General features: G+C 41.4%; 1 protein-coding gene across 1 annotated transcript in view; it reads right to left on the bottom strand.

Moving 5' to 3' along the window:
- Positions 1-8,173: 8,173 nt before the first annotated feature.
- The window catches only part of LOC147464974 (uncharacterized), a 63,488-nt gene continuing 58,758 nt past the window's right edge, over positions 8,174-12,903 (bottom strand). The window contains exons 3-13 of the mRNA XM_086517276.1: positions 11,229-11,368; positions 10,849-10,936; positions 10,064-10,134; positions 9,886-9,987; positions 9,549-9,638; positions 9,396-9,470; positions 9,276-9,308; positions 9,107-9,187; positions 8,977-9,036; positions 8,718-8,875; positions 8,174-8,637 (exon numbers count right to left, since the gene is read on the bottom strand). Coding sequence (XP_086373402.1) covers positions 8,589-8,637; positions 8,718-8,875; positions 8,977-9,036; positions 9,107-9,187; positions 9,276-9,308; positions 9,396-9,470; positions 9,549-9,638; positions 9,886-9,987; positions 10,064-10,134; positions 10,849-10,936; positions 11,229-11,368 — 947 coding nt within the window. The 3' untranslated portion in view covers positions 8,174-8,588. The remainder of the gene's footprint in view (positions 8,638-8,717; positions 8,876-8,976; positions 9,037-9,106; positions 9,188-9,275; positions 9,309-9,395; positions 9,471-9,548; positions 9,639-9,885; positions 9,988-10,063; positions 10,135-10,848; positions 10,937-11,228; positions 11,369-12,903) is intronic.

Raw genomic sequence — 12,903 nt, 5'->3', positions numbered from 1 at the left:
GGGCAAAAGCCCTCAGAGCATTTCAGAACCCAGAAAAGGATTCAAATTTAATTGATTGTCCACCTTCTTTGAATTCTTTTACTTTCTTGCTTTTGTCTTCGAGAAAGTCATATTGGTTGGCTCTGTAAAAATGCTTCTTTGCATAAAACGTGTGATCGTCTGAGTCCGAACTATTGGAGGATGACTCCTCTGAAGAACTCTCAAAAATTGGGCAAAATCTGGGTTTCTTTGCCTTTCTCTTGCCCTTTCCAAAGCTTTGCTTTTTGCTTCTCTTTTTGCCATTATGTCTTCTTTGCTCGAGTCAGAAGAGCTAGAAGAACTGTCGGAAGAAGAAGAACAAGAAGAATTGGGTAGTCCTTCAAATCGTACACACTTCTTCTGCTTTCTTGCCGATGGAAAAGAAGATTGACGACCCAAATAACCCGGGAATTCAGTCCCCTTCTTGTGCTTTTTCTCTTGCTTTTTGGATTTGTTGTTTGCGTCCAAAAACCGATTGATCTTTGTCTAAACCACCTCTTGTAATTCTTGCTCTGTAAACATCCTCGGAGAAGGAGGTTTCTTGATTGCCAATTTGATGGGTGGTTCTGTGGCTTTCTGCCACTTGGTGTGCACTTCGGCGATGGATTGCTGAGCCAAAAATTTTGCAAATTTTGGATCCTCTGCAATTTTAATCATCTGCTTTGTGCACTCTCGTCAACCTGTTGTCGACGTTCCATCTCTTCAAGTTCGTACAGAGTAGGCCGAGGTGGCTCGTACTCTTCCTCTGTTTGATCATTAAAATCTTCTTCGTCATCTCCTCCCGCATTAGCATATGCAGAAGAAGTCGATTGATTCTTGTTGGAATCCATAAGTGTCGCCAAAAAAGGATTGGATTTCCCAATAGAAGAGAAATTAGCCACGCTTTGATACGACTGTAACAAACTCGGACACCCCAAGTCAAGATTCTACCGCGACACAACAGAGATTAACTTCAAATAGTTCACAAGGACGACATGGCCCGGCGTAGTTCCGTGCCCAAAGGTATTGGCCACAAAGATTGGCACCCATTTCGGTATTTCTTCTTATATTTATTTGTGTTCAAAGTACAAAGAGGGCCCGTGGGTCTCACTCTCAAACTCTGCGTCTAGATGCTCTGAGAAGTGAGCCCCAAAGGCCAATTACAAAGGTTACATAGGGTTGCTAAAAGGAGAGCCCCCAAAAGCAATCAGTTTCCAAAAGCAACTGGTCATCCAATACTGCCAAAAGCTGTTGGTGTAATTTTGGGCAGGCCGTACGGCAATCAGCACAAATTGCGAAGATCCGTACAATCAGCATTATTTGCGGAATTTTGTACGCCAGCCACGATAGCAGCCGCTTGCTTTAATTTCCTTGTGTCCTCGGGGTCCCTCATCACTTGGCCATAAGTTGGGACAACTTCTAGGGTTGACACATCACCAGTTTGTGACAACACTAGAGTAAGCAAACGTAAATGTTTTGTTAAATGAACAATGTTTTTGTCTTATAAGACTAGTTCTCTTTTTATTGTGCATAAATTTAAGTAGTAAGAATGCTTAGAATCTTGTTTGTGATGACGACGTCTCCCATAAACCAAGTAGAATTTGTCACTCTACTTTGGGAGTATGATATGGACTAAAGTGCAGGCATGCTTGCGACGACTGCTAAGTCTCCCAAGAACCAAATAGACTAGTCATCCATTCCGGAATGATGTCATAGGGTAAAAAGGGATCCTCTACCCGCTAAGAAACATAGACGAATGACTAAGGCTTTATCTTCTCTACCTCATAGTCGAGGACGACTATGGTTTCAAGAGAGAGCTAATGTCATAAAATCTAATATCTACATATCATCCCAAATGATTTTCTCATATTGAACTGGTCATTTAAATGTGGGAAAATGAAAGGAAACAAGAGTTAGAATATAAATATGTGCTTTTTTAGATCTATCTCAACACGGGACCAAAAAGGAGATCAGGTTACCTCTCATTAAGGGTCCAAAAGGGAGATGGTCTATCAAAGAGTAATGAGCAGATAATAGAGCTTAAAATACCTTAAGGTTTTCTCGTTAAATACCTCCAAAGGTTGGTATTAAAAGTTCTTATGCCTAGGACCTTTAGGTACTTCAAACCTTAGGAAATCTAGGCATGTGCTTGAGGTGTTTGTCGTGATTGAGCTGACTAAGGTGCTTCAGGTGCTTGAACTAACTATGGTGCTTGAGATGCTTGTCGTGCTTAATGACTAAGGTTCTTGAGGTGCTTCATTACTAAGGTGCTTGACGTGCTTGTCGTGCTTAATGACTAAGGTGCTTGAGGTGCTTCATGACTAAGGTGCTTGAGATGCTTGATGACCAAGGTGCTTGGGGTGTTCAAAGTCAATCATGACTCCTACATATATGGGGGGGAGCTGTAAGAGTAGGGGATGACAGAGAACACACACACACACACACACACACACACACTCAAGGCAAGCCCTCTCCACAAGAGGCATAACGAACACATGTCAAGTCCCTACCCATGCTTCCCTCATGGTGTGCCTGAATCCTTTTGGATGGCCCTTAAGGAGGTCCAATGGGAATTAAGATTCATTTCATTAATTATCTAAGCTCTCTCTCTCTCAAAAGGGAAAAGAAGGACACTTGTCCAAATGCTACCCCTATTGCTTGAAATTACCATAGCTTGTGATTAGCCAAGCCTTGCAAGGGCCAATAGGGATCAAGCTAGAGTCAAGAGAGAGAGGGGTTGAGCAGGGCAAAGCTAGGGCTCTCATTTTGGCATTCACTCACTCTCACACATTCTCTCATTGTATTGACCAAGAACTCCATCTCCTTCTCCAAGCTTGAGAATTAAAGAGCCTACACCAACACCTCTTGGCTATGGAATGCAAATCCAACCAAGAGTCAAGCTTCAATGTGATGCTCATCTTCTTTACCATCTATATTACTATGCTAAGCTAAGCTCCAAGAGTAATCTATGGTGGGGAAAGTACTTCTTTCTCGTATGCTACTTCTTCTTCCTCCTCCCTTCCCTTACTCCTTGCTAGATCTCTTCACCTTTGAAGGTGTTTGTCTTGGGATTGAGGTCGGGGACAAGTTAATTATTTTACAAGATTAGTTACGAGCATAACTTTGGTGCATGAAGTCTAACATCTTCGTTGCATCAAAAGGTCTCAGGGAACACAAAGCATGTATTGTACCAAGTCTCTCTTCATAGAAGAATCTATGATAAAAAAGCCTTTTGGAGCGGGGACCGGCTCCAAGTAAATCCGGTCCTCAACTATTGTCAATTTCTCTAATTCTCTCTCTCTCTCTCTCTCTCTCTCTCTCTCTCTCTCTCTCTCTCTCTCTCTTACAAGTATTGTTCATGACAAGCTTACTAGGTATAATGTTAATTTTTCTACCTTTAATCAAGTACTCTCCTTATGCTCTTTAAGAATTATCTTAAGGAAATGCTCATTAATGTTACTTTAATTCCGTTACAATCAATGTTATTGCCATATTCTGTTACACACAAGCAACAACATCAGAGCGAATTGTCCATCGTTGTTGAGGCTTTGTTGAAGCCATGCCCAAACGCATAACCACCTTGTAGAGTATACAATAGATAAGCTTTACCAGCTCGGCAAGGGATCAAACAAAGGCAACAACTACGCCCCATAGAATATGATGCCATCGAAATAACCGATAGCAGCAGTAGTGGGTGCAGCCTGTCTGCTTGAAATTGCAAACCTTCGTAGAAGTCCCTTGATGGATCGCTACCTAAAGGGCTAACAATTTCCATGAGGGGAGAAGAAGCTCAACACGAGACAAGAGGTAAGGCTACACTGTGTGTGTGTGTGTGTGTGTGTGTGTGTGTGTGTGTGTGTGTGTGTGTGTGTGTGTGTGTGTGTGTGTGTGTGTGTTTAGCTATTTAATCTTAACTAATAAGACATAATTGAATTTTTACATTCAAAAGACAGCTGGCCAAGGAACAATGAACAGATATGTACAAAAATAACTCAGTATCAGAATTATTTAAGTATAATTATTGTAGGAAAGAGATCCTCTTTCAGTTAAACCAGTAGTAAAAGAACTTTCCCATTCCTCAGTGAATACTTCATCAAAGTAAGGTTGCTTGCCAAAGAAAAGAAAACCCTCCAAGATAGGATAGAGTCCTTACCTGCATCCATCCAAACAAGACAACAATTCAATTAGCCTTGGATGTGTTTTACAGGTATTAATGGACCCTATCAGTTGTTATCCATGTCCTTATTACAGATTTTATTTGCTTTAGACAAGCTAGGTTTAGAACTTGTATGATAGCAGTCCTTATTTATTACATAAAAAATGAGTGATACCTTCTACCTTTTATACTGAGCTTGTGAAGCCCACCAAGAATCCATATATCAATTTAACCATCGTGAGATTTATTTATTTAACCATAGCTTGTTAGCTATGCTTTGCAGTAGTAACCATATACTTACCTTCAGGAGTAACAATCTCAAGGTGTCATTGGCATTCCTTTATACAAAGAGAGGCCAAGAACGTCTTTAACTGTGTAAGATGCCCAATCTTTTGTTCAAGAACCAATGGTACCAGAAGAGGGTAATGAATAATCTCCCTTTTTACAACCATTAAAATGACAGTATGACCAATTCAATAGAATATCGAAAACTCCATTTATACTAAGTGTACTCATAGATCACCAGCCATAGCTACATGCCAAAGCCGCAAGTAACAGCTATATACTAACCTTCAGAATCCCAAGTTATTAGTATCCCACAAAGAACGGTAGTGTCTGGCCTTGTTTGAGTATGATGCCTTAAAGCTTCAACAGTCATAAGTGCTAAAAAAAACCACATCCCTGTATCTCATATGAAATCCCAATGGTGATATTGTATATAAGCCCAAGTGTGGCAACAGTTTATCAAAGAGAAAAAACCAACAGTTTCCGAACCTACCAGTCATGCTCCCCCCCTTTTTTTTTAAAAACATTGAATATTAAGAGATTTCTACAGTGATTACGACCAGAGCAACCTATAAGCTAACACATTTGTATTTGGAAATTTACTAGGTAGATATGACAACTAGTTAGTGAAAATAACAACCCTTAGTTGCTAGCACAGAGCCTATATCGTCTTGCTAGAAACACTCAGTCCCTGCCAGTGTTCGACAAAAGCTGTCACCAAATGCAAAACAAGGTCCAAGACCCAAGCCAACCATGCGATGGCTAAAAAAGATTTTTCATAGTGTAAAAAGCAGCTCTTATCGGCTAGTTCAGAGCAACCCATTACCTGATAGACCTGCAGTGGCAATATGCCAGGTGATATGATAACCATTAGTGAAAACAACAACCCTCAGTTGCTAGCACAGAGCCTCTAACTACTTGTAAGAAAAAAACTCATGTGATTGCACAACAGTATGTTTTTTTTAAAAGGGATCATTATATAGTGTAACAAGCACCCCTCGACGGCTAGTACAGAATCAAGTACAACCACCTGCGTCAAATTATGCTCTGTCCGTGCAAGTATTCCACAGAGACCATCCCTATTTTTAATGCAAATCAAGGTCTCAAGACCTAAGCCATTTATGCCATGGCACAATAGTTTGTTCTACTTATGCTCATGACCAATAAAAAGTGTATAAAACAAACGGCTGCAATCTTTATCAACCATGCATAGTATTGCAACAAAAAACAAACCAAAACCGGAATTGGTAGTAAGGTAAAACATAACACCTGTGTTGCTTGAGGTGCAAGCTCCATTTCTTTAGCAAGTTCAGATAGTGGCAAAAATAAGCAGAAAAAACCTAAACCAAGGCTAAGTGAGGGCCAGAGTATGCCCTCACCTCAGTTTATATAGGATGGTGTGCACGCTCCCAGAGCAAGTAGGATGAATGCATTCAACCACCCTCAACTGCGTGAGCCTGCAAGTGCCATCGCCTGGGGAGGGCGATAGAGAGTGGACAGGGGCCGCCTACCCCATATGATGATATCACTTATTCTTTCACGCTTTGTCTAAGCGGGGATAATGTCCCATTACAAGGAGGTTTTTAGTGGCATAGCAAAAAGGTATCACTACTATGCAAAATGGGGGGGGGGGGGGGGGGGGGGAAGGGGTTTTTTGAGAGTTATAACCAGTATACTAGTGTGTGTGTGTGTGTGTGTGTGTGTGTGTGTGTGTGTGTGTGTGTGTGTGTGTGTGTGTGTGTGTGTGTGTGTGTGTGTGTGTGATGTAGTCTTGATAGTTTAGATGTAATGAAAGCATAGGTTCAAAAATACAGCACATTGATGTTAAGTGAGTATAGAACTCACCTAAGCATAGATTGAAAAATACAGCACGCTGATGTTAAGTGAGTACAGAACTCACCTGATCCAAAGAAGTGAGGGTTAAATAGAGGTCCAAGCACAGCCGTATCGGATGGGACCCGACCTATGCCAACAAAACCCGCCATCGAGGTCGCTACTCACAGCCCCTATCTCAGGGATTGCATTCGCACAAGAAAGCGTAATGTAATCAAAAGGCAAAAGAAATTGATAACGAAAAACCACAAAAATACACACACAAGCCAGCCAATTGATTGAGATAATCAATGGAGCACCATATCCCCTCCCCCCCCTTCCTTCCTTACTCCTCCATTTATCATGGTCATCACCCATAGTATCATCCCCCCCTTTCATTGTCTACTCTTGATTGAGTCCTAGCACCTACTTATCAATTAGCTAGTCTTTCATTTTCAACTAACATTGTCCTTTACGAGATGATAAAGGACATGCCACATATATGTGTTGATTTGTCTCACAGGTTGAGTTCCGACTTTTGAAGACATTCCACACATGTACATTGATTTGTCTCATACGTTGAGTTAGGACTTTTGAAGATGTTAATAAAATCTCTCTCTCTCTCTCTCTCTCTCTCTCTCTCTCTCTCTCTCTCTCTCTCTCTCTCTCTCTCTCTCTCATCCCATCTGTCTAAGTTTCAACTCACCACAGGGTCAAACAGTTCAGAGTTTCAAGTAAGCTTGGCTTTCTCAAGACCTGCCTTTGAGAAGGTGTCACGAGTGGCCCCAATGTCCTCCTTCGGCACCCTTGTTTCACGCAAGAGCTCTCTTGCGGTGGCAAGAGCACCAAGGAAGATCTCGACTGCCCGCCAAGAAGCAAGGATCATGGCCCTCGAAGCTAAGATTCAAGACTTCCTCCTATTTTTAAGTGGTAATGTTATGACGTGTAATAAGGACACGTAATTTGTTGCCTTGAAGTCATCATGCCAAAAATTATGCAAGTCACAGCCTCTATGTAAGGGGGAACCACATCTAGCCCAATCTAGCCCTGTGCGATGCAAGGGGGGTAAACTAGAGGTGAACTAGGCAATAGGCTTGGGATAAACTAGGGGCACCTTTTTTTTACCCCTCTCGAGAATTGGATGGTCAAGATGACTTAGTGGTTTGGGGCCATCATTCCCCCTTCAACACCCCATGTGAAAGTGAGGTGGCACCACACATACACCATTATAGGTCATCTGACCATAAGACGGTTCCTCTATACTTTTGTGAAGAAGAACTTCTAGAGCACACATAATTCTCTCGAGGCATCATGAGACAGCCTAGGCACTTCTCAATTGATACAAGCTACAGTAACAGCAGCATTTCTCACACTAACAGGCATTTTTCTTCAGCATGTACCACAATCAGACCGTATTTTGAACTGCAACAGTAGCCTCGTGGTTTTCGTAAGCGTCCCGGTGTATAACAATTGCAAACCAGATTTTGGCAAAGTGAACGCCTTGCTACGTGTGTGAGGCTATTAAGAGCAATGGATGGTGTTTTCGACCACAACTTGAAAAGCAACCTCTTAAGAGAATTTCCTTCAGGCAAACTCAAACCATGGCTTGTCTCTGATATCTACAACACTCTTTTGTAAAGACAGATCATGACAAGCAAGATGCAAAGTTTTCAGCGTCCCTAAACTCGTCCCATCGGTTCAAGCTTATGCGATGGAAGTACACTATTGCAATACAGGTCACCATCACGACGACTAGAGCTGGTGACGATATGAGAACAAATCAATCATAGGTTCAAGCTTATGCAATGGAAGTACACTATTGCAATACAGGTCACCATCACTCACGACAACTAGAGCTGGTGACAATATGAGAACAAATCAACTCATTGGGACAAAAGCTTCCGTTTTTTGTAGAAGAAAGGATTTTGGATACAGAAAACAAAGACTTTTTTAGCAATGTCAACTGCATCCTTTACATCAAAATGGCCTTGAGAGACCGTGCCTCTTGAATGAGGACGTGCCTCATTCTCCAACTTTCAAAGCTTTGGATCATTTCATATATAGGAGGCAGACTTTCCATGGACCGAGAGACTACTTTCCTTTTGAACTGCAACAGTAGTCTCGTGACAAATGTTCCGAGAGCGGCAGGACACTGCCCAAGTGATCGCAAAGATCTCACCTGCCAATTGGGCTTATACACAATTAGTATTGCTTGAGAGCACGTGTGGGCTTCCTCTAGTACAACACAAAATGGAGAGTGCTACATGCACTCTACGCTTCCTCAGAGCTACCCAACCGCTCACTAATTTATCCACTGTGCTGGTAAGCCGCGTTTTAATCAGCTTATTGATTCATAAATTGCAGGTTTCGTCTTTGAGAAAAATGACCTGTAACAAGAACTTCCACTTCAGAGAGCCAACACATGCATGCCAAGAGACTTCAAATCCATTAGGCAAGCTTGAATTACCTTGTAAGACCTGCAGAGAAAGAAGGGAACTTCCTTTGCAAGCTCGGACTCAAGTTCTTAGCACTACTCACTGTAGCGATCTCGCTACCTCCTTTTGAAACCAAACTTTCAGCATGTGCATCTGCCGACTCAAGAGTATTTGAGAGAGATTGCAAATACTGGGGAGCACATAGAAATTCAGATTAAAAATAGAAAAAGTTCAGAACATTAATATGATCTTTGGACAATGTCAACCTTGCACAAAAGCAAGTAAACCAACCTTAAATCCGATGCTCCCGGTAGATGACCCTCCCCGGTCAAGCCGAGGCTTGTGCAAACCCTGCAAGTGCACATGCTTATAAACAGGTCCAACCTTTATACGCCACAAATTACAAGACTATTTAACTCACCTGTACAGCCTCCGAAGGCTGGCTAATTTGCATCTTCTCAACAAAGTTACACAGATAAATGACTCCCGTGTTCGCCATGTCCTGCAAAGCACACAACTTTGATTTCTTTAGGGTTCAGAAATGGTAGAAGACCCAGAAGAGTAAGCCATTGACCACATATAACACTTGCCTGTTTGTTCTCGATGGTATCGATTTTTACACCCTGCTTGCCATTCATAGATAGCCAAGTGAATAAATGAGAGCAAACGAAGCATGCTAAGCGTTTTGGATATATAAATGGTAAACACACCAGGGTTTGCACAAGCCTTTGCACTGTCTCAATCTCGAGCCCATACTTTTCGACATCTCCACGAACTAATGATACCTGAGGCAAAACATGTTTTTAGCACCAAAAATAAGAAATGACAAGCAAAGAACCTCCTAATTTCCATGTAAATTTGACCTCATTTTTTAGCTCTTCTTGAAGCTCCATATTCTGATCCAGGTTACCAGAAAGATGCTCCAACCTTGATGTCAAATGTCGCTTTGTTGCCTAGGGGAAGAAGTAACTCACGATTAAGAACAAAACGCAACATAGGCTCCTAATTAATACAGATGTTCGCAAACATATAAACAAGCCATGCCTTCAACTGCTACCAATGAAACTTACGATCAGATCTTATGAACAGCAAATAAACGTCAGTTTGTATGTGCATTAATACATGGACAGATCCACAAACACCTTTTGTATGAGAGCAGATTATAAACTATACAGCAAGCTTGGAATTTTTATCACGTACTTGCAAAGCTGTCGATACTTGCTCAAGTTGCTTAGATACACTTGAAACTGCATCTGACATGCTTCGTCTTGTGACGTACATAAAATCTGAAAAAGATAATCCCTACATTGGTACAAAGAAAGAATCAGATGTCATATGGTTCTGGGGAAAACAAAGTTTTTTGAATATGTGCGCTTACCTTCCAACGCATATATCCATAACCTGTCACTCCAAGTAGCAAAGCTGGAACAGCATACGAGACAATTGAACCTGAAAGTTTTGGCAATGATCACAACCTTCTACATACAGGATAACAAAACAAAATAGCCCTATAAAGGGTGACTTGATCCTCAGCTATCTTAAATGCCTGCAAATTAATGTCACAAAAAATTTATTGTTTTTTGTTATCCCAAGGCTGGCGTGGCTGCCTCTTGATCTTAATATAATCTCCCCGCGTTTATGGTTTTTTTTTTTTTTAAAGAAACAAAATAGCACAAAAGAGAGATTAATGGTGTGAAAAGCCAAGTAACTCAAATTGACACAATCAACATTACACTCCTTCAACATGATTAATTACTGCTGCCACTCGTTCTACTGTTTGACCTTGTGACACGGGCACCAATGGTGAATTGACTCTCAAGTTGAAGACACTTTCACTTACAAAACTATGCTTATTTCCAAATTCAATCCTAAGGCACTGAATGATACCACATATTGCTTATCTATGCCGGTAGCAATATCCAAGGTTTCAAGTGTACCATATAAAATATAGTAAAGCTATCTCCAAGAATAATCTCTTTTCTCTTGCTTTACTATCAAGTTTTCCAGGGCCATATACGTTCACAAACAGTCCACCTTGTCTAATGCAACCTTTTACTGGTCATGGACATTTTGCACTTTACAACTACATCTAGAATCTTTGCGCCCTATCCCTGTACAAAGAAGCTGCTCAAAATGCATGACAAGGGTCACCATAGAAGATACCATTGGTTCTGGAGCTTCCAGAGACAACTGTAATTGATGACGATCTTTCAGAGGCTAAAGTGCTCAGCTCTTGTCGCAATCGATTAAGCTGTCAATGGGGAAAGACAACTCATTTCAAAATTTACCAGTAATGTTTTGAAGCAGCTTAGCTAGTTCCAACATTCAAAACAAAAAACTTGACACTACAAAGTTCAAAAGCCCAGGCAAGTTCTCACATTTACATGTGAGAATCTGCCTACGGTTAATGAAAATGTGCAACCTTCTGCAATTTAGATGGCCATGTCTAAAGACTAGAATTGCTAAAGGCAGGCTCAGAAGATTTTCCCACACAAATTCCTTGAACTGCTTATCAGAATCCCAACAACTGCCACTGAACTGACCTGTGCAAGCAGGTTTGAATCTACAGAACTCTGTTTTGTATGTTCGCCATCATTTTTCAAATGTTTCACAAGGACCTTATAAGTGTCATCAAAAAAATCTGTTAAGCTACCATTCTGTGCCAGTATAGACCCTGCTACACCTGTTCAAAATCAAAAGTAAAAGTGAATGAAAGGAAAGTTTGAACTGTGGTTTCTTCAATTCCATGTAAAACATTAAGCAACCATTTCAAGAGTAATTAGGTCAGAAACAAGTCTGTAGGTTAAGGCAAACCCATCTTACACCGAACCCTTATAGGATATACACAAACATATAAATTTAAAAAGCATGCCATGTGCTACCCCAGTTACACAAAGTGCACAAGCTACAGTTACCAGTACTAGAATGAGCTCAAAGTCTAAAGAAACATACATGACATTTTGACAACGTGAGGCATTTAAAACCCGAGGTCTTAACATTGGCTTGGTAAATTGTTACGGCATAAGGGGGTTTGGGAGGGAAAAATAATTTCCACTAGGCTTTGATGCAGGGCTGTTTCGTTGTGGAGGTGCATTCTTTTGTTCGAGTGCGCATGTTGGCTTGGGGACTCGGGGTGTGTCACAAATGGCATGACCTGACAGACCAGAAGAGGTGATCGAGCTGAGATGGAGCTGGACCAAAATGGAGGACCAAGTCTCTGCAACAGCGGCGTGCAACACAGCGGAAACTTGATAGGAAACGTGGTGCGCATCACAAGCTAACATCTAGAACGCTAGGCAGCTTTCGAGTCCCAGTTATGGGAAAGCGTTGACTTTTTGCTTTTGAGAATCGGTTTTATCAACAGTTGATTTTTGGTGCTTTTGTAGTCACTTTTGGGGAGTGCTTTTGAACCTGTGCCTATAAAAAGAAAGTCCAGGGGTGCCATTGGAGCAGATCAGCCTAATGGACTGTGACTCTGTGATGACTCAGATAGAGAGCCGCGAGCATGGCTCTTCGAGTTTGTAAACTACGACTCCATCTAATGGAATAAAGAAATACCCTGTTGGATGCCTAGTTTAGGGGCCAATGCTTTTGGGAGTGGAACTCACCACTCCATATCTCTTGTCTATTGTGTGATGTTTTCTCTCTTTCAAATTCAAGTAATTGTTGATCCAGTTCAGTTTGGGTATTGTTCAAGAGATTCAACACCTTGCCAGTGCCTTGCCGATTGCAATGGTATCAGAGCTCAAACAATTGTTATTCTCAGAGCAATATGGTCTAGAACTACAACAATCGAATATGGAAGCAGCGCTTTTTCATCCTTGAAGAGGAGAAGCGGTATGAAGACATAGAGATTGTGGCAATAGAAGCTTTTTGGGCAATGTGACAACTTGATGACGTGGCAGCCCATGATTTCTGCCGCTTTTCCTGCTGCAAATTCCAGGATTGATAACATGGCAGCTGGCTAACGTTGCAAGCAGATTTTTTGCCAGCTTTTTGGGATGCCAATTATTGGCAGAGTTGACTTTTGCTGCTTTTAGGAGGACGGATGCTTCTAGAGATGTGTTTCAAGTATCTTTTTGAAGGCCATGTGCCTTTAAATACGAGGCTGAGCCTCAATTGTAAACAGAATTTGAGAACCTGTGATCACACAATCATAAACTCTTTAATCGATATAAAAGAAATACCAACAAGGGCGTTCGACTTGAGGGCCAATAC

Source organism: Adiantum capillus-veneris, chromosome 1 (genome assembly GCF_014529385.1).
Source record: "Adiantum capillus-veneris isolate H3 chromosome 1, ASM1452938v2, whole genome shotgun sequence".
Classification (NCBI taxonomy): domain Eukaryota; kingdom Viridiplantae; phylum Streptophyta; class Polypodiopsida; order Polypodiales; family Pteridaceae; genus Adiantum; species Adiantum capillus-veneris.
Note: the sequence above shows the minus strand (reverse complement) of the source record. Positions and strands in the feature narration are given on the sequence as shown.